Below are 22,246 nucleotides of genomic sequence, written 5' to 3'. Positions count from 1 at the left end.
GTTCGTGTGCGCCAACCCGCGTCCGAGGGCACCGACGATCCTTTTGTACAGGAAACCTGCGGGTAAGTCTCCTATGTACGATCGAGATGGTGGAACGATCGTGACAATAGGATGACAGTTATGGGGAAGGTGAATGCATGCTATCGCACTACCAAATATTTATCAAGAGGTTGCTGCCTCCCTAAATGCACGGGCTTTAATCAAAGAACCGTGCTTTGATGATAAATGATTAATATGGGCTATTGGCGCTACCTCCAATCTATATGTTCAAACTATTAAGATTATTAAAATTACCGTTAGTGAACCTCACCGTTTCCCAGGCTTAAAGTATATCTATATTAGTGATGTATCCCTTTCCCTACTCCTATATGCATAGATTGATGGCTTCACTGATATAGATCCATCCACATAGGTAGTAGCCTCTATTATTGAGTGATATATTCTATCAGGGGACTTTGAGTCAAAAATTGGATATAAGAGGGAAGAATAATAAATATAAACACAATCTGTAAATACACTAATTATGTTTGATTCCACTAAGTTGTGCAAATTTCCCCTCACAAGTGTGAACAAGCTGATTTCCAAAAAATACATCATATAGTTATTCTATACATTCCAGTGACCTTATTTGTGTGTACATAACACCTATCAACTAGTGTGGATTAATTTAATCAATCCCTTAATCATCAGTCCACAGATGAGTAGTTTCTATGCGAACCTCAACCCAAGAAATTATATATCAAGGGGGAAAGCTTATTCCCCCTATTTTTCTAAAAACAACGTAAAGTGAATTTTCTATATATATCAGTATACAAATAGTGCAAAATTATATCCCAAATTGTGATAACCTGTGAAAAAAAATTCCCATTCACATGGGAAGTGAAGAAAAATATATAAAAAACCAAAAAAGCAAAATTAAAAATTTTGATTGAGAAGAATTGAAAAGAGTTGAACGGAAAAAGTGAAAAACCTAAACCAATTTTTAAATAACAAAATAGTCCACAGTAGTTCTTCTGTCAGATGTCCACAGATATACAAATATTCTGCTCAGGAGAATCAAAGAGGGTGGCTTTCGTGTTCATGAAAACTTGAACAGGAAAAACAATCTTGTGCCCGGTAGTAGTTCCTCAAAAGGGAAAAAAAAACAACTCTCATGGTGTAGTATGTCAGGTACCCAGAAAAACTTAGTAGGTTGAAAAATGAATTATAAATGTAATACATTTTATAATTTTATAATTTATAATTCATTTTTCAACCTACTAAGTTTTTCTGGGTACCCGACATACTACACCATGAGAGTTGTTTTTTTTTCCCTTTTGAGGAACTACTACCGGGCACAAGATTGTTTTTCCTGTTCAACGAATAAGATCCTGCGAAAGAACGCGGAAGACATAGCCGAGTGGTGGAATCCTCAATAGCAAAGTGCAAAGTGGAGCAGAACCTATATGCCTACAACCCCCTAGGGGGTGCGTGGATCTGGTGAGTGGGGACCCAAGAGGGGGAATGAGCACGGAAGTCACCATAAGTTTTCATGAACACGAAAGTCACCCTCTTTGATTCTTCTGAGCAGAATATTTGTATATCTGTGGACATCTGACAGAAGAACTACTGTGGACTATTTTGTTATTTAAAAATTGGTTTAGGTTCACTAACGGTAATTTTAATAATCTTAATAGTTTGAACATATAGATTGGAGGTAGCGCCAATAGCCCATATTAATCATTTATCTGGATAAAGAAGAGGCTGTGTCCGTCAATGAGCATAAGAAAAATCTTCCTTTATCTTTATAGAATGCAAGAAGGTAAACAAAATATTTAAGATATTACAGATGATAACTAGGAATGTAATAAGGAATTCATAAACACATCTGCTGGGTTATGATGTCACAATACCTCACACAGATAAAAGCATTCTGACATCTGAAGTTGTCAGGCTACAGTTTATAAAGGGCAATACAGAATACAGTGGTCCATTGGTGAGAACACGTTTTATAGATCCATTTCCTGCAATGAGCTTCTGGCCGTGGAATAAAATGGAATACAATTTAGTGTTCAAGAACTATGAACCTGGTAAGAGAAGACAGACCCCAGATCCAGTATAATCCGTGTTCATCGATCATCATTATAATTTCTAAAGATTCAGATCTAGAAGTCCTCAGTGGAGTAGATGGTACAAATAAAGTGTAATTATTTCAACACCATCTCCGCACCTTACACAAAGTGATTCCTGTGATAGATACACTACGGGTTTTATTTACCTTTCAGCTCCGGAGTCAGGGAATGTCCGAATTCATCCAGCAGAATCAGATCCGGCAGACCCTCACCTATAGAGAGGAATATAAGATGATGGCTCTGAGTCATGTATGATTGAAGCTGACCTTTCACACCTAAATACACATCACAATTATGTCCACACAACAGAATATAACAAATCCTATGTTACATGTAACATATCAGAGTAAAGTTCTCCATATTCTGACCATATATAAATATACAGAAGTGATCTGATTAGGATTGTAATCTGAATAAGTGTAAGGAATAGAGTTGGAGTGTGATATTGGAGGGGAGAGAGATAGAAAAGGGCTCTGTTCATTGCTACTAGCAAGTTAGTGTGCTACAGTGTAGAGTGAAAACAGTGATAGTGTAGTGTTAGTGCAGTGTGACCATTCATTCTTATAGATTAGTGTTTCAGGGGGTGTTTACTGCAGGATATTAACCACTTGCCTACCGGGCACTTAAACCCCCTTCCTGCCCAGACCAATTTTCAGCTTTCGGTGCTCTCACTCTTTGAATGACACTCAGTCATGCAACACTGTACCCAAATTAATTTTTTGTCCTTTTTTCCCCCACAAATAGAGCTTTCTTTTGGTGGTATTTGATCACCTCTGGATTTTATATTTAGCGCTATAAATGAAAAAAGACTGAAAATTTTGAAAAAAAAACCCACATTTTTCTTTGTTTCTGTGATAAAATTTTGCAAATTATTAACTTTTCTTTATAAATTTTGGCCACAATTTATACTGCTACATATGCTTGGTAAAAGTAACCCAAATTAGTGGATATTATTTGGTCTTTGTGAAAGTTAGAGAGTCCACAAGCTGTGGTGCGAATCATACAAAATTGATCCCATCTGATGTACTGGTGGCGGATCTCATTTATTGTGACCCGAACAAGCCAGGAAAGTACAAATATCCCCCAAATGACCCCTTTTTGGAAAGTAGACATTCCAAGGTATTTAGTAAGAGGCATGATGAGCTTTTTGATGTTGTCATTTTTTCCCACAATTCTTTGCAAAATGAAGATTTTTTATTTTATTTTATTTTTTTCCCACAAAATTGTCATTGTAATAGGTTATTGCTCTCACTTGGCATGTGTATACCACAAATAATACCCCAAAATAAATTCTGCTACTCCTCCTGAGTATTACAATACCACGTGTGGGACTTTTCCACAGCCTGGCCACTTAGAGAGGCCCAACATGCAAGGAGCGCCATCATGAGTTCTAGGAGCATAAATTACACATCTAACTTGTTGACTACCTATTACACTTTTGAAGGCCCTGGAGCACCAGGACAATGACACATGACACAGATGTGGCACTGATGACAGATGGCACTAATTCGTGGCACTGATGACACGTGACACTGATGACAGGTGGCACCTATACATGGCACTGACACGTGACACTAATATGTAGCACTGAAGACACATGGCACTAATACGGGGCACTGATGACAGATGGCAGTAATATGTGGCACTGATGACACATGACACTATTATGGCACTGATGACAGATGGCACTATGTGGCACTGATGACCGATGGCACTATGTGGCACTGATGACACGTGGCACTGATGGCACTTATATGTGGCACTGGGGACAGATGGCACTGACAACAGGTGGCACTGGGGACAGATGGCACTGAGGACAGGTGGCACTAACAGGTGGTAGCGGGGGCAGATGGCACTGACAGGTGGCAGTGGGGACAGATGGCAGTGGGGACAGGTGGCAGTGGGGACAGATGGGAACTTTATTTTCATTATTTTTTTATCTCACTAACCATTGCATCTCTGCAGCGATTCATCTCTCGCTCCTGACACGCTGTCTCTGTGTGAGGAGATACATATGAGATCATCTCCCATTAGACAAGCTGATCTCACTGTAAACGGCCACTGTGACTGGCTGTGTCCAAGGAACACGGCCAGCACAGAACTTCTCCGATGCACGCCCGCGGTGACGTCCAGGTCCTCCTGTTTTACAGCTATAGCTGTCTTTTGGCTATAGCACAGGCGCGAAGTGGTTAAGGTGCATTATCGCATGTTCACTGCAGTATAATAAGGTGCATTCATGTATGTTTCCTGCAGTATATTGGAGGTGCGTTTGTGTATGTTTACTGCAGTATATTACATTTTTACACAGTTAGGTTGAAAAAAAGTCCATCCAGTTCAACCAAAAAACATACAATCCCATATACACACACACACAAACACACACACAATCCTACACCAACAGTTGATGCAGAGGAAGGCAAAAAAAAACAGAAAAGCATGATCCAATTTGCTCCAGCAGGTGAAAAAATTCCTTCCTGATCCCTTGAGAGGCAATCGGATTTTCCCTAGATCAACTTTACCTATAAATGTTAGTACTCAGTTATATTATATACATTTAGGAAAGAATCCAGGCCTTTTTAAAGCAAATCTACTGAGCTGGCCAGAACCACCTCTGGAGGGAGTCTATTCCACATTTTCACAGCTCTTACTGTGAAGAAACCTTTCTGTATTTGGAGATGAAATCCTTATTCCTCCAAACCTTAAAGTGAATTACTCACTACCACGTTCACTATATGGACCACTTGTAAGAAGGCTGGCCATAGGCTAGTCTGCATTTGTGGGAAGAGTCTGAGGGGTACATATCCCTCCTCTTCTGCCTTATCCTGCATGTGCTCGTATTCAGGGTCACGGCTGATGCACTTCAGTTCCTGTTTTTCCCTTATTGTGTGTTTTTTGGCAGCAACAGTGGTGTCGGTTCCTCTCCCGGTGCTCACGCCGGGTACCATCAGGGGAACCGCCTGTCTACCCATGCATCCAGGGCTCAATCTAGCACCATTGAGGAGGCCGTCCACCCGCTTATTCCGGTGCTCACGCAGGGTACCATCGGGGGACCACCCGCATGTCCACCCACATATTCAATGCTCTATCTGACATCATCGAGGGGGCTGCTCACCTGCTTCTCTCAGTGCTCACGCCGGGGGGGGAAGGGGGCGTCCATTCAAAATTTCTCCCAGGTCTCCCTGGCATCAGGGGGTTGTCCGTACACCCACTTCTCCCAGGTCATGCCGGTGTGGTGCCGAAATTGGTTTCATCGGGGGGCCTGTCTCCTCTGGCTCTGGGCTGGGATCGGAGCTCCCCCCTCCAGCCAACTGCACTCCAGCTCTTCATAGTCTCCGTCCCTCCAACCCGCTTCACTGCAGCTCCTCCAGCTCTCGGAAATATAGTCACTCTTCTACCACCCCTGCCCCCATGTGCCCCCCGGTTTCATGGGGAAACCATCTGTTATCATTTGACCTCTCCATGCCTGTACCAGGCTGCAATTGCAGCTCCTGAACGTATATCCTCAAGTCTTGGAAGTTACTATATTCAATTCACAGGGGGTGCTGACCAGCAGGTACATCGGTCAGCACTTTGTGAGGCCTGTTTGTGGCATGTCTTCCTACCAGCTTCAGGGGGGAGAGGGGTCAATGAGGGCACTACCAGGATGGGTGGGGTGGTTGGTGGTCAGTTCATAGGATTCCTTGCCTGTGTTCCTGTCATAGTGTATTTCTGTCATAGCATGTTCGGTCATAGCGGTTCTGTCAGCAGGGCTGCCATAGCAGGTTGTCTTAGCGGTTAGCTTTTCTGTCACATCGGTGCTACCTCAGCAGGTTCTGTCACAGCATTTCAGTCATAGCGGTTCTGTCATAGCGTTTTCAGTTATAGCATTTTCTGTCACAGCATTCAGTCATAGCAGTTCTCACAGCGTTTTCAGTCATAGCGGTTCAGTCATAGCATTTTCTGTCACGGCATTCAGTCATAGCGGTTCTCACAGTATTTTTGGTCATAGCGGTTCTGCACACAGCATTTTCAGTCATATCGTTTTCAGTCACAGCCTTTTCAGTTGCAGTGTTTTCTGTCATAGCGGTTCTGTTAGAGCATTTTTAGTTTTAGCATTTTTCAGTCATAGCGTTTCAGTCATAGCATTTCAGTCATAGCGTTTCAGTTATAGCGTTTCAGTCATAGCGTTTCAGTCATAGGGTGTTCAGTCATAACATTTCAATCATATTGGTTCAGTAGTAGCATTTCAGTCATAGTGGTTCTATCATAGGGTGGTCAGTCATAAAGTTTCAGTGGTTCAGTTGTAGCGTTTCAGTCATAGCAGGTGCTGTCATGTGTTCAGTCACAGCTTTCGGTCAAAGCATGTTCTGTCATAGCAGGGCTGTCATAGTGTGTCACAGTCATAGCGGGTGCTGTCACTATGTGTTGAGTCTAGCATTCTAGTCTAGCGTGTTCAGTCATAGCGGGTGATGTCCTAGCATGGTCGGTCAGTGTGTTCAGCCTTAGCATCTTGGTCACAACGTGTTCAGTCATAGCATTCCTCTCCAGCGTGTTCTGTCAGAGGGGGGCTGTCATAGCGTGTCATAGTCACAGCAGGCACTGTCATAGCAGGTGCTGTCATAGTAGGCACTGTCATCATGTGTGCAGTCACAATGTTCCAGTCACAGCGTGTTCAGTCATAGCCGGTGCTGTCATAAACGCGTTCTGTCAGTGTGTTCAAGTCGCAGAGGGTCCCAGTCACATCGGGTTCCAGTCAGAGCGGGTTCTGTCACAGTGGCTCTGTCATGGCATGTTTCTGTCATAGCAGATCGGTCACAGAGGTTCTTGTTAGCGTGGTCTGTGGTCCTTTCACAGCGGTTCTGTCACAGTGTGTTTGTCATAGCATTTCTGTCATAGTGATTCTGTCAGCGGTTATGTCCAGCATGTTCTGTCGTAGCTTGTCCATGTCTCATCGTACCTTTCATTTGAGGTTCTTCGTACACCTGGGTTTAGTTAGCAGCCCTCAAATCTCAGGATCTGTCACGTCTACAGATCAATGTGGGTTGAGGTTTCATACGATGCACATTCATTTCATTACACCTGTACGACTACCCACCATGGCCTGTGGGTACAATCGCCTTGAGTGTTTCAGTTTTACTACCTGTCTCTGTGCTGCAGTTTACTCAGGCTCACTTACCACATACATTAGGGGGCGTCATCAGGTTCATCCTCACACTTGTGTAGGCACAGAGGAGTGGTGTTTTCATGTCTGGTTGTCTGTTGGCACTTCCATAGTTTGTTTTTCTTGGGTTGGGCATGCCGCACATTTTGGAAGCAACTATTCATGTTCATCTCTTCAACTTCACGTGGGGGTTTGGAGCATGGTAGTCCTCCGTCATCAAGGAGTTGGTCCATACTAAAGCACGCAGCAGAGCATTGTCACAGGGGCTTTCCTTTCCTGGCCACAGCCAGGAAGGCAGTTTGCTTCAGATTGTTTCCAATTCTGTCCCAGCTACTCCCATCCACCAGCATGGAACAGGTTCTGGGCATTATTCTTTTAACGCAGATTTATGTGGGATAATTTGCTCTCCACGGTCTGTTATGGTTCCAACACAGGATGGAGGTGATCAAAGCTCGCTCGGTCAGGGACAGGGTGTCAGCACACCTCCAGCTCCTGCTCTTCATACATCCCCTTGGTTCACCGGGCTTGTTAAGCCTTCTGGTTTAAGATGCCTGAGCCAAGCATGTTCCTTGCCAGGGGCAGTGTCGGAATCTCCCATTCCCGGTCTTCAGACAGGCCTGCCGGAGGCACTGGTCAGGCCTGCATGTGGGCCTCATCACTATCTCGTCAGATTCTGTTGTTATAGTATCTTGACAGACAGTCATGCTTTCGTTGCCATTAAGTTACTGGAGGCGGTATTTCCTAGGGTTACTTGTCTGGTTCTTTACCTTCATTCTGAAGGTATGGGGCAAGGACACCAGGGTGCCCAGTGGCAAGTTTCCAATATTGTTTGTTACATTTTGGCTGCTCTCTTTCCTGCTTATCAAGGTACTCATTTGTGGATATATTGATGCAGCACTTGCTACAGTTGGGGGGGTGTAGCGGCATCCAAACTGATGTCATCATTCTTGCATTTCCATCACACCTGCCCATTGGTGGGGCAAGTCGATGGTGCGGATGTCATGTCAACACTGGGCTTACCCTTGGGTCAAAAGCAGTCCTTGCTTCGAAACCTTGCCAAGCATTCTTTTGGGGTCTTGGGTACCTGCAGGGGGGTCAGGGGTTAATTCATTCAGGTCATGTCCTGTTACATGAAGACCCTGGTTACCACCCAGGGATCTATAGTCTCTCTCAGGGTGTGTGCTGGGCCAATGATCCCTTGACGGCCCACAAAGTGGTAGGTTTGGGCAAAACATCATTGTTATTCTGGGTTCCATTCTCAGCGCAATCTCTTGATTACGATGTTGCCTGGAGAAATACTCAAGTACATCAGACCAGTGATTGTTTGTCTGACCCCAGCATGTTTCAAAAGGGGGCTAACAGTCACTTTGGGTATGCTGAAATCATGCTATGAGACTTATTCCCCAGAATGAAGTTCGGCCCTCCTTCCTCTATTCAAGACTCAGCTTGGTGGTCAGGCCACAAGTAGAAGCTTGATCCAAGTTATATAGTGTGAGACCAGGTTCTGGGTGTCTGGTAGGGTTTCTCCATGTTTAAATGGTGCTTATTGACTCAGCATATTGGTCTTATCTGCCAAAACTATCAAACACATCCATCCGGCATTTAGCACTTCAGACCCCTGCAAACTGCTGTCCATTTTTGCGGCTTACCCTCTCAAACTTCCCCATACCAAGCATAGACAGGCCAGGGGTTCGTGGGGAATTTTACTGTGTTATGCAACTGGTGTCTATTCGGTCTTCTCTGCCATTATTTGTCAAGGGATCCTTGGGTCAGCCTTGCTCCTTTTCCACTCACATGTCCTCACACTACAAGCAATTCGTTCCCAGGTCTGGGTTTTCTCAAATTTGCCCTTTATGGAAGAGTGGCAAGAAGAAAGCCATTGTTGAAAGAAAGCCATAAGACGTCCCATTTACAGTTTGTGAGAAGCCATGTGGGGGACACAGCAAACATGTGGAAGAAGGTGCTCTGGTCAGATGAGACCAGAATTTAACTTTTTGGCCTAAAAGCAAAACACTATGTGTGGGGGGGAAACTAACACTGCCCATCCCCCCTGAACACACCATCCCCACTGTGAGACATGGTGGTGGCAGCATCATGTGGTGGGGATGCTTTTCTTCAGCAGGGACAGGGAAGCTGGTCAGAGTTGATGGGAAGATAGATGGAGCCAAATATTGGGCAATCTTAGAAGAAAACCTGTTAGGCCGCGTACACACGCGGGGACTGTTCGCCCAACTTTGTCCGCTGAACAGTGTTTCGGCGGACAGTCCGCTCGTGTGTGGACTTTCAGCGGACAGTTTCAGCGAACAGTCCGCTGAACAAGGTTTTTCGGAATTTCCGAAAAACTGTCCGCTGAAACTTCCGCTGAACAGTCCCCTCGTGTGTAGGCTTGTTCGTCAAACTAAGTTCCGCGCATGCTCAGAAAGGATTTACACGCCGAAAGTTATAATGCAGTGTATAGGACGTCGTATTTTTCGTCCCGTCGTACGTGCCGTTCACATCATCGCGCACGGTTTCAGCAAACTGTTCGTTCGTCGTGTGTGGCCATGTCCGTCCATGCTAATTTTGAGCGGACTGTTTGCTGAAACTGTTTGACGGACAAAGTTGGGCGAACAGTCCCCGCGTGTATACGCGGCCTTAGAGTCTGCAAAAGACTTGAGACTGGGGCGGAGGTTCACCTTTCAGCAGTACAACGACCCGAAACATACAGCCAGAGCTACAATGGAATGGTTTAGATCAAAGCATATTCATGTGTTAGAATGGCCCAGTCACAGTCCAGATCTAAATCACATTGAGACTCTGTGGGAAGACTTGAATATTGCTGATCACAGACGCTCTCCATCCAATCTAACAGAGCTTGAGATATTCTGCAAAGAATGGGCAAAAATGTCCCTCTCTAGATGTGCAAAGCTGGTAGAGACATCCCCAAAAAGACTTGCAGCTGTAATTGCAGCGAAAAGGGGTTCTACAAAGTACTGACTCAGGGGGCGCTATACAAATGCCCCCCACACTTTGCACATATTTATTTGTAAAAAAAAAAAATTGAAAACCATTCATCATTTTCCTTCCACTTCACAATTATGTGCCACTTTGTGTTGGTCTATCACATAAAAGCCCAATAAAATAAATTTACAATTTTGGTTGTAACATGACAAAATGTTAAGGGGTATGAATACTTTTTTAAGGCATTGTATAGTATACTGACATTGTTTATACACACATATATCCATACATATCCAGTGTTTATACAGTGTATATATATATATATATATATATATATATATATATATATATATATACACTTTAGTCCATCCGGTCACCAGCTGTGCATGTGGGTACCGTTAGTACTTTCATGTCTATCATCACATAGAAAGCTGGACCCCTGCCTTATGTATTGAATGCTGACACATGTAGTCCATACATTTTATGTTACTATTATTACCATAGGGAATGCTGGTATTTGTAGCCCTTCTGTTTTTGGTTGTTTTTTGTTTATCATCATGAAGATAGCTGGCTCCTTGCCCTATGTATCAAATTCTGGTATTTGTAGTCCATATACTTCATGTTATCATCTTCATATGGTATCTTGGTCATCACTTTTTAGCTTTTTTTTTTTTATTATTTTAATTTTTTTGTTCTTTGCTATTTGTGCAGCATTTTATGTCATCATAATTTGTATTTTTTTTTTCAATCCAAAACTTTATTGAAAAAATTATTGCACATACAAAAATAAAGGGTGTCAAATCTGTGACAAATGTGTGTTACATACTTTTCCTTACATGAAATTATTTAGTAATATTTACAAAGGTATACATATAAATGAGAAATATCCTGGTTGGTACCAGTCATATACAAACAATCCCGTATGACAACCTGTTTTAGGGTCTCCCTTCTAATCATCTCTGTCCATCCCTCCAGGCCCACCCAGGGCACATATCGGTGCCCACCAAGAGTCTGTCCGACTATATACATGTTGCAGAATTCTTAAGCCATCTGTCCCAATTTTTTTCAAATTTGGAGGGGCATCCTCTATGGGTGTATATAGAGTTTTTTATATGGCAGTATGGCATTAACCTCCGTGATCCAGTGTTAGATATTTGGGGGATCTGGTCTCATCCACACTCTGGCAATAACTTTCCGTGCAGAGAATAGCGTTTCGTGTAAAAATAATTTAGTAAATTTATTAGAGTGAGGGTCCTGAAAGATTCCCAGAAGACACAGTTTTGGCTGAAGTGTTATAGGGGAGCCCATTGTGTCATGTAGGAATCTCACCACTTGTGACAAAAAAATCTGTATTTTGGGGCATTTCCACAGAAAATGAAAAAAGGTGCCAGTTTCTTGGGGCAGATATTGGAGTAATTACTTTTATACTTTGAAATTTTAAGTGGTGTGAGATATGCCCTGTGTGTTATAAAGATTTGGGTTAATCATTCAGAAAGTTTGGGAGATACCATTTTACATGTGTCTAGTGCATCACTCCACTCATCGTCTTCTATGGGTCCTATCTCCCCCTCCCACCTATTCTTTAGTGCGTAGGCCGCCACGGTCATTGGAGGAAGTGACAGCATAATATAAAATTGTGAGATTAGTTTTTTGTGGTCAGGGTTTTTTTATGGCTTCCATCAATGGATTGTTACCTAGAGAGAGGTCATCTAGGGGAAATTGTGCATGAAATGCGTGGCAAAGCTCTATGTATCTATAATATTGACTATCGGGAAGTGCAAATTCAGATTACAAGTTGTGAAAGAGACTTTAATTTTCTACCAGAAGTAATATGAGATAGGTAGAAAATGCCCCTTTTACTCCACATTCCGCTGTCTGGGATGTGTTGAAATTCGGGAAGGGTCCTGTTATGCCACAAAGGAGTGTATTCATGCAGGGGTGGGAGGTGTAGCTTTTCAGAGGCTATATTCCATATTTTCCTATAGTGGTAAACGAGAGTCTTGTGATCTGCTCTTCTGCCCACATTCTCTGTTCCCCCAGTAATCGCCACCATGGAGTCTAGAGTTGGTCTGATCCATTGTGGACATAGGACATTTAAGAACCCATCTTTATCAGTTTTGTCTATATGAAAGATTTGCGATATCTGGGCTGCAAGGTAGTATAAGTCAGGTAGGGCCAGTCCTGTGAGGTCAGTAGGTTGTTTGAGTTTGTGCCATGGAAGTTTGTGTCTGTTGCTGCCCCAGACAAATGGTTTTAGCAGGGCCTCCATCACCTTAAAATGCTTAAGCACCAAGTACACAGGGGAATACCAGATTATGTACAAATGTTCACGGTTCGTGTGATCTGTACTGTGCTTCTCAGCAACATGCCAGCTTTATAAAAATGACCTGGGATTAGGTAGGAAGACCTTATTTACAAGTAGGGGCTGTGAGGGAAAGGGAGGGGGCTGCTGGTGTACAGAGAGCGGCCAGAGTCTTTTGTGTGTACAGATTTGTGTATGCAGTGGTGTATTTTGATGTTGTGCTGCCCCAGGCAAGACTAAAATCAGGCGTCCCTCCATCTAAAATTGTCCCACCCCTTCCTACTCAAATGGATATTCAGGGCCCCTGGCAGCTGTGTGGGGTCCCTGTACAGGGTCCCTGGTGGTTGTGTTGGGTCCCTGGTGGTTGTTGTCATAGTTATGCAATAAAGTTCGTCTGCTTACCTGTCTCCATGTGTTCATTTCTAGAGACCAGCCGACCCTCACCTGACTGCTTTTATAATCCATCCTCTGGCATGGCTCCACCCTAGATCCTATCAGAGAACTCTATATTAACCTGTGCACTGCAAGCCAACCCTGCTGATCAACCTTTGTGTGTTAGCTTCCTGTTACCTACCGTGTGCTCTGCTGTTGTTACGTTACCGACTTTGGCGTGTCCTTGACTATCCCTGTTTGCCTGTGATCCTGACCTTTTGGCGTGTCCCTGACTATTCCTGTCTGCTTGTGGCCCCGACCTTGGCTTGTCCCTCACTATCCCTATCCTCCTGTTGCCTACTGTGAGTGTGAGCTGGGGGACCCTGGGGGTCGTGACCTGGAGCCAGTTTCAGCCAAGTCCATCCTCACCACTAGAGGCTCTGGTGAACACCTGCTGGCTCTAAGCCCTTGTACACACGGTCGGAGAATCCATCGGAATATGTCCTATTGGACCGTGTTGTTGGATAACCTGACTGTGTGTGGTATGCATCGGACTGTTTCCGTCGGAATATCCGTCGGACCAAATTTCCCAACTTGCTGGAAATATTTTCCAACAAACTGATCCGATAGGACATACTCCGATCATGTGTAGAGAATTACGATCGGACAATGTGCCACGCATGCTCAGATCAAATTCCTACATCAAAGCTATTGGCTACTAGCATGAACGTAGTCCCATCATAATGAAATGACGTCATCACGTTCTGAAAGATCGGATTTTTCGACAACTTTGTCCGACCGTGTGTATGCAACAGTTTCGGACAAGATCCGACGGACAAAATCCGACGGATTTGGTTGTCGGAATCTCCGACCGTGTGTACAAGGGCTTAGACTCCGCGCCCCAGGGAATCTTATGCTCTAACACAGGTGGGATCCATCTTGGTGTTCTGGTGGCCCTGCCTTCCTATCACCTTGACCCCCATCCGCAGCAGGCAGCCGTAGGGTCCACAACCTTGCGGTGCACTCCTGATCCCTACGGTGTGCATCTGTCACCTGGCCTCAAGGTGACCTGACAGTTTGATCAGCCATGGACCCGGCTGACGTGCCACTTCCTGCAGTCGATCCTTTGCAAGGCATAGTTCGGAGACTTGAAACCCAGGAATCTAATCAGACTCAGGTGATGCGATTCCTTCAAGACTGGGCTTCCCACTTCGAGCAACTACAGGCTTCCTTGGGGACCCTGAACCTGCAGCCTCAAGTACAGTCTGCGACTGCACCTATCGCACCAGTCGCATTCACGCATTCATTATTACTGCCAGCTCCGTTCCGTTTCTCTAGGGACTCCAAGGCCTGCAGGGGCTTCCTCTGCCAATGCACCATTCATTTTGAGCTCCAGCCTCAAAACTTTCTGTCTGACTGGGCAAAGGTAGCCTATATAATTTCCCTCCTCTCCGGTGAAGCTTTAGCCTGGGATGCTCCCCTGTGGGAGAAAAATGATCCAGTGGTTTCGAGCCTGTCCAACTTCTTGAAGCTCTTTCGTAATATCTTCAAGGAGCCAGCTTGGGTTTCTTCTGCGGCTAGTGCCCTTTTACGCCTTCGCCAAGAATCTTGTTCAGTGGGACAATATGCTCTTCAGTTCCGTATCCTCACAGCGGAATTGAGATGGAACAATGAGGCCCTGGTCGCAACCTTTTTACATGGCCTCTCTGACCGAGTGAAGGACGAATTAACAGGAAGAGCTATCCCCGCCGGTCTGGACGATGTAATTTCCTTATTCAATCAGATTGACATTCGTTTCCAGGAGAGGTCCTTAGAAAAAAGATGCCAGCACCCCCTAGGTCCTAGTCAGCCTGAGCTTTTTTCCCGCCGCCCTGTGGAGCATCCTCTGTCTGCTGAGGAACCCATGCAGCTGGGCCGGACCAGACTAACCCCCGAAGAACGTGCTAGACGCAGAACTCTGGGCTTGTGTCTTTATTGTGGGGGCAAGGGTCATTTTCGTGACTCCTGCAAGCTTCGTCCGGGAAACGCTCGGGTCTAATACATTTGGAAGGTGGAGTATTGGACCCAAAAACATCACCTTCTCGTCTTCTTCTTCCGGTGTTCCTCCATGTATGCACTTCTCCCCAATCAGTCCTAGCATATCTGGACTCGGGGGCTGCCGGCAATTTTATGGACTGGATAACTGCTATGAAGCTTACCCTTTCTCCCCTCGCTACTCCACTGGTAGTCTCGGCAATTGATGCCACTGTGCTCCCAGGGGGTCCTATCCATTTCCAGATGCTACCAATTAGGATGTCTGTAGGGATACTCCACCAGGAGTGGGTCTCCTTCCTCATCCTACCCAAGGCCTCTACCCCCATTGTATTGGGCCTTCCTTGGATACAGCTCCACTCGCCACATGTGGACTGGGTCTCTGGGCAGATCCTGGCTTGGGGTCCTTCGTGTTTCTCATCCTGTCTTCCCAAGGTGACCCCCAAGGGGAAACTTCCCATTACTACCACATCTGTATCGTCTGATCTTCCCGCAGCATACAGCGATTTCCGGGACGTGTTCTGCAAGAAGTCTGCTGAGGTGCTTCCTCCCCACAGATCTTTTGACTGTGCTATTGACCTTGTCCCTGGAGCAACCCTGCCCAGGGGTCGTACCTACCCTTTGTCCATTCCAGAGACCCAGGCCATGTTTGAGTATGTCGCCGAGAATCTGGAGAGAGGTTTCATCCGGAAATCTTTTTCGTTGCCAAGAAGGATGGTACCCTCAGATCCTGCATCGACTATAGAGGTTTAAACGCTGTGACTATCAAAAAACGATACCCCTTACCTCTAATATCTGAGCTATTTGACAGGTTGAAGGGGGCTTCCATTTTCACTAAGTTGGATCTCAGAGGTGCATACAATCTCATTCGAATACGGAAAGTGATGAATGGAAGACCGCGTTTAACACTAGGGATGGGCATTACGAATAGCTGGTTATGCCTTTTGGTTTGTGTAATGCTCCAGCTGTGTTCCAGAACTTTGTCAATGAAATATTCAGGGATCTACTGTACCAGTTTGTTGTCATCTATCTGGATGATATTCTCATCTTTTCCGAAAATCTACTTCAGCGCCTTAGAGAGAACAATCTCTATGCCAAGATGGAGAAATGTTCCTTTGAATGTTCCGAGGTCCTGTTTCTGGGATGTTTTGTTTCTAGTGTGGGTCTACGCATGGATCCCGGAAAGGTCTCAGCCATTACCAACTGGCCCCTTCCCGCTAGCCTCAAGGCCACACAGCGCTTTCTTGGCTTCACAAATTATTATAGGCAGTTCATAAGGATTTACTCTTCCATTGCCGCGCCTATTATCGCTTTGACCAAGAAGGGTGCGAATGCCAAAGACTGGCCTCCCGAGGCTCTCTCTGCGTTTCACAATCTGAAACAGGCCTTTGTCTCTGGACCTCTCTTGAGGAGACCAAATCCAGAGGACCCATTTTTTATTGAAGTAGATGATTCTTCGATGGGGATGGGAGCTGTGCTTCTTCAGGACTTTGAGAAGAAACGTCAACCATGTGCATTCTTCTCCAAAAAAAATTCTCAGGCAGAGAGAAATTATGCCATTGGTGATCGGGAACTTCTCGCAATTAAATTGGCGTTGGAGGAGTGGCGTCATCTCTTGGAAGGTTCCCCTCACTCCATAATGATCTTTACTGATCATAAGAATCTACAGTACCTACAGAATGCTAAACATCTGAACCCCAGACAGGCCAGGTGGAGTCTCATCTTTTCCCATTTTAAATTCACGATTACGTACAAACCTGGTTCCTGCAACGGTCGAGCTGATGCGCTCTCTAGGTCATTTGACACTTTGGACGAGGAGTCCAACCCTGATCCTGAGCCGATCATTCCTACCTCATGCATTGTTGCCCATTCTACCACCCTGGAATCAAAAATTCCTCCTGGTAAGACCTTTGTTCCCACGGAGCTAAGAACTAAGATCCTTCGTTGGGGACATGATTCCAAGGTGGCGGGTCATGCTGGGTTCCTCCGATCCTTCCTACTCATCAGTCGTCACTACTGGTGGCCTAATCTCCGCTCGGATGTTAAAGACTATGTTAAGGCTTGTCACGTCTGTGCTCAGTCTAAATCTTCCACTCAAGCCCCTGCTGGTCTTCTCATGCCCTTGCCCATTCCTAAGGAGCCCTGGTCTCATATCGCCATGGATTTTATCACTGATCTTCCACTGTCAGAGAATAATACGGCCATTTGGGTAGTAATCAATCGGTTCTCCAAGATGGCTCATTTTGTTCCTCTTCCTGGTCTCCCTTCTGCCCCTGCCTTGGTTCCCATTTTTGTACGAGAGATTTTCTGCCTTCATGGTGTTCCTTCTCATGTCGTTTCGGACAGGGGTGTGCAGTTTACTTCTCGTTTTTAGAGAGCCTTTTGCAAATCCCTTGACATTACCTTGGATTTTACCTCTTATCATCCCCAATCCAATGGCCAGACTGAGAGAGTTAATCAGGAGTTGGAGGTCTTTCTCCGTACCTTGGTCTCTGCCAATCATGATGATTGGGCATCACTATTAACGTGGGCTGAGTTCTCCCACAATAATAAAGTCAACGTCAGTTCTCAGAAAACACCCTTTGTCACTGTTTATGGAAGACATCCTCAGCTTCCTCTTCCTATGACTTGTTCTTCTGACATTCCAGCTTTGGCTACTGTTCAGGAATCATTCAATTCCATGTGGGCTGACGTTCATGATTCCCTCCAGAAAGCTGCCAACAAATTCAAGAGTTTTGCTGACCGTCGCAGGCGTAAGCCACCTTCTCTTCAGCCAGGAGACAGAGTCTGGCTCTCCACCAGGAACATCAAACTCCGGGTTCCTTCCCTCAAATTTGCCCCAAGATTCATTGGTCCGTACACCATAATTTCTAAACTGAATCCAGTTTGTTTCAAGCTCCAGATTCCCAAAAGCCTCAAAATCTCTAACTCCTTCCATGTTGCCCTTCTGAAGCCTTTAGTCCTCAATAAGTTCTCTCGTCCTCTCTCTACCATAGCACCGGTCTCTGAGGATGATCAGGAGTACAAGGTTAGCCAAATTTTGGATTCCTGACTCTGTAGAGGCATTCTCCGGTACCTCGTGCACTGGAAAGGTTTTGGTCCTGAGGAGAGGTCGTGGATTTCGGCTTCCGAGGTCTTTGCACCTCGTCTGTTGAGGAAGTTTCATTTGAAGTTCCCCTCTAAACCTGGTCCCAGGCGGGGAAGGGGGAGGCCTCGTAAGAGGGGGGTACTGTCATGGTTATGCAATAGAGTTTATCTGCTTACCTGTCTCCATGTGTTCATTTCTAGAGACCAGCCAACCCTCACCTGACTGCTTTTATAATCCATCCTCTGGCATGGCTCCACCCTAGCTCCTATCAGAGAACTCTATATTAACCTGTGCACTGCAAGTCAACCCTGCTGATTAACCTTTGTGTGTTAGCTTCCTGTTACCTACCGTGTGCTCTGCTGTTGTTACGTTACTGACTTTGGCGCGCCCTTGACTATCCCTGTTTACCTGTGATCCTGACCTTTTGGCGTGTCCCTGACTATTCCTGTCTGCTTGTGGCCCCCGACCTTGACTTGTCCCTCACCATCCCTATCCTCCTGTTGCCTACTGTGAGTGTGAGCTGGGGGACCCTGAGGGTCGCGACCTGGAGCCAGTTGCAGCCAAGTCCATCCTCACCACTAGAGGCTCTGGTGAACACCTGCTGGCTCTTAGACTCCGCGCCCCAGGAAATCTTACGCTCTAACCCCGGTGGGATCCATCTTGCTGTTCTGGCGGCCCTGCCTTCCTATCACCTTGACCCCTGTCCGCAGCAGTCAGCCGTAGGGTCCACAACCTTGCGGTGCACTCCTGATCCCTACAGTGTGCATCTGTCACCTGGCCTTAAGGTGACCTGACAGTTGTGTTGGGTCCCTGGTGGGTGTGTGAGGTCCCTTGCTTGGCCTAGGCCAAAATGCAGCACTGTGTGTATGTTAGGAGCTGATATGTGTAAGGCTGACCGCAGGGTAAGCCTGTATTTGTAGGAGGAGTCAGGCTGCATAAAGCCTGCCCTCCTCCACCTCCTCCTCGTTGGACGTCGGATCTTGTGGGGCTGACGTCACTTCCGGCGGATCGGAGGAGGATTTTCTGGCGCTCACGGACGGGGGTGCTTTTGGCCCCGCCGGCTCCATTTGTGGGCATGGGGGGGGGGGCGCTTCACCCGCGGCGGCTGTCTGCACGGGGGAGGCTTTTTCCGCCCGCCTCCTTCTCCGGCTGCCTGCTGGAGGGGAGGGGGGGTTTTCTGTTAGGCTTCCCCCGTGTGTTTCTTGCTGAGTGTTTGTCCACTGGGGAGCTTTTCGCCCGCCCGCCTCCTTCTCCCGCTGTCGCTGCCTGAGAGGGGAGGGGGGGGGGTGCGCCTGCCTCAGGCTTCCCCCGTGCGGTACTGTTGGGGGGGGTGGCTCTTGTCTCCGTGAGGGAGCCCTTCTCCCGCCCGCCTCCTTCTCCCGCTATCGCTGCCGGAGGGGGGGGGGGGTGCCTGCCTCAGGCTTCCCCCGTGCGGTGCTGCTGGGGGGGGGGGGTTGGCTCTTGTCTCCATGAGGGAGCCCTTCTCCCGCCCGCCACCTTCTCGGGCTGCCCCGGCCGGAGGGGGGGGCGGGAGGTTTCTGTCGGGTTTCCCCTGCGGGGTTGGGGTCATCAGATGTGCAGGCAGGGAAAAGAGAAGGGCCTTCCGCAGACTGTTGTCACAGGGTTGGAAGCGCACAATGGTCCAAAATGTCTTTGGTTGCTGTCGTTTTGCAGAAGCCCTCACTAGAAATACCTGGAATCTCAATAATTTGCAAGGGCTGCCCACCTATCTTTGGCCATATGCTGTATATTAATATTAAAGTATAACTGAAGGCTGGAAAAGTATTCATACCCCTTGACATTCCCCACATTTTGTCATGTCAGATAGCGAAAAAAAAAAAAAAAAAAAAAAAAAAAAAAAAAACCCTGACTAGGGTTCTACCGCCCCGCCTGAGCTCCACGTGGCGTGCCCAACCCCCGCCTGAGCTCCACGTGGCGTGCCCAACCCCCGCCTGAGCTCCACGTGGCGTGCCCAACCCCCGCCTGAGCTCCACGTGGCGTGCCCAACCCCCGCCTGAGCTCCACGTGGCGTGCCCAACCCCCGCCTGAGCTCCACGTGGCGTGCCCAACCCCCGCCTGAGCTCCACGTGGCCTGCCCCCGCCTGAGCTCCACGTGGCCTGCCCCCGCCTGAGCTCCACGTGGCCTGCCCCCGCCTGAGCTCCACGTGGCCTGCCCCCGCCGGAGCTCCACGTTCTCGTGTTTTTTCACGGTTTTCTCATACAGTTTTACGTTCTGGTGCATTTTTTGGTTTTCCCATGCGTTTCGGTCCCATGCGTTCCGGTTTCAGGCCATTCACGTTCTCTTAGCGGTCACGTTCTTAAAGCATTTGCGTTTTCATGCATTTGCATTTTCTTGCAGTTGCGTTTGTCATGCATTTGCATCTTCTTGCAGTTGCGTTTTCATGCGGCTGCATCTTCTTGCGGTTGCGTGTCTTGCGGTTGCGTGTCTTGCGGTTGCGTTTTCTCAGGCAGTTGCGTTTTCTCAGGCAGTTGCGTTTTCTCAGGCAGTTGCGTTTTCTCAGGCAGTTGCGTTTCTCAGGCAGTTGCAGCTTCTTGCAGTTGTGTTTTTCATGCATTTGCATCTTCTTGCAGTTGCGTTTCTCAAGCAGTTGCGTTTCTCAAGCAGTTGCGTTTCTCAAGCAGTTGCGTTTCTCAAGCAGTTGCGTTTCTCAAGCAGTTGCATCTTCTTGCAGTTGCGTTTCTCAAGCAGTTGCGTTTCTCAAGCAGTTGCGTTTCTCAAGCAGTTGCGTTTCTCAAGCAGTTGCATTGCTCAGGCAGTTGCATCTTCTTGCAGTTGCGTTTCTCAAGCAGTTGCGTTTCTCAAGCAGTTGCGTTTCTCAAGCAGTTGCGTTTCTCAAGCAGTTGCGTTTCTCAAGCAGTTGCGTTTCTCAAGCAGTTGCATCTTCTTGCAGTTGCGTTTCTCAAGCAGTTGCGTTTCTCAAGCAGTTGCGTTTCTCAAGCAGTTGCGTTTCTCAAGCAGTTGCGTTTCTCAAACAGTTGCGTTTCTCAAGCAGTTGCGTTTCTCAAGCAGTTGCGTTTCTCAAGCAGTTGCGTTTCTCAAGCAGTTGCGTTGCTCAGGCAGTTGCATCTTCTTGCAGTTGCGTTTCTCAAGCAGTTGCGTTTCTCAAGCAGTTGCGTTTCTCAAGCAGTTGCGTTTCTCAAGCAGTTGCGTTTCTCAAGCAGTTGCATCTTCTTGCAGTTGCATCTTCTTGCAGTTGCGTTTCTCAAGCAGTTGCGTTTCTCAAGCAGTTGCGTTTCTCAAGCAGTTGCGTTTCTCAAGCAGTTGCGTTTCTCAAGCAGTTGCGTTGCTCAAACAGTTGCGTTGCTCAAACAGTTGCGTTGCTCAGGCAGTTGCATCTTCTTGCAGTTGCGTTTCTCAGGCAGTTGCTTTTCTCAGGCAGTTGCATCTTCAGGCATTTGCGTTTCTTGCATTTGCGTTTTGTTTCAATTACGTTTTCATGCAGTTATGTTCTCGTTCATTTACATTCTCATGTAGTTATGTTCTCGTTCATTTACATTCTCATGTAGTTATGTTCTCGTTTCGTTTTCCGTTCTCATTCGAGTTGACGTTCTCATGCTTGTTGGTTTCAAGCACGTTGCTTACTGTTCTTACGCAATTTTGTTTTTCATGCGTTTTGGGTCTCTCATGTGATTTACTTTTCTTATGAAGTTGTTGTTTCTCATGCAATTTTCGGTTTCTCATGCATTTGCGTTTCTCGTGCGTTCGCAGGCAGTTGGCGGTTTTTAAACGACGTACAGTTCTTTCGCATTCATGGTTCTCAGGCATGTTAAAATTCTCAGGCAATTTACGTATTAGATGTTGTTTACGTGTCTCACGCAACTTCTTGCGTTTCCCGTGTTTCTGACGTTTCCCCATGTTTTTATAGCATTTTCTGACGTTTCCCGTGGTTCTGACGTATTCCCGTGGTACAGTTGACGGTTCATGCAACTACGGTTTCTCATGCTTTTTATGGTTTTCTCTCACTTTCCAGGTTTTCTCTCACTTTCCAGGTTTTCTCTATTGCTTTCCAGCGTTATGCGTTTTGCGTTTCATGCTTTTTGGCATTTCATGTTTTGCGTTCTCATGCAGTTATGTCCTCGTTTCATTTTACGTTCTCATGCACTCATGTCCTCGTTTTCGTTTTTACGTTCTCATGCACTCATGTCCTTGTTTCATTTTAACATTCTCATACACTCATGTTCTCGTTTAGTTTACGTTCTCATGCATTTTATGTTCTCGTTTCATTTTACGTTCTCATGCG

General features: G+C 46.3%; 1 protein-coding gene across 1 annotated transcript in view; it reads right to left on the bottom strand.

Moving 5' to 3' along the window:
* The window catches only part of LOC143961345 (NACHT, LRR and PYD domains-containing protein 12-like), a 310,399-nt gene that overhangs the window by 211,678 nt on the left and 76,475 nt on the right, over positions 1-22,246 (bottom strand). The window contains exon 4 of the mRNA XM_077470615.1: positions 2,258-2,323. Within this exon, the coding sequence (XP_077326741.1) occupies positions 2,258-2,323 (66 nt within the window). The remainder of the gene's footprint in view (positions 1-2,257; positions 2,324-22,246) is intronic.

Source organism: Lithobates pipiens, unplaced genomic scaffold (assembly GCF_037356315.1).
Source record: "Lithobates pipiens isolate NorthernLeopardFrog02 unplaced genomic scaffold, aLitPip1_a1.2 Scaffold_112, whole genome shotgun sequence".
NCBI classification, from domain to species: Eukaryota; Metazoa; Chordata; class Amphibia; order Anura; family Ranidae; genus Lithobates; species Lithobates pipiens.
Note: the sequence above shows the minus strand (reverse complement) of the source record. Positions and strands in the feature narration are given on the sequence as shown.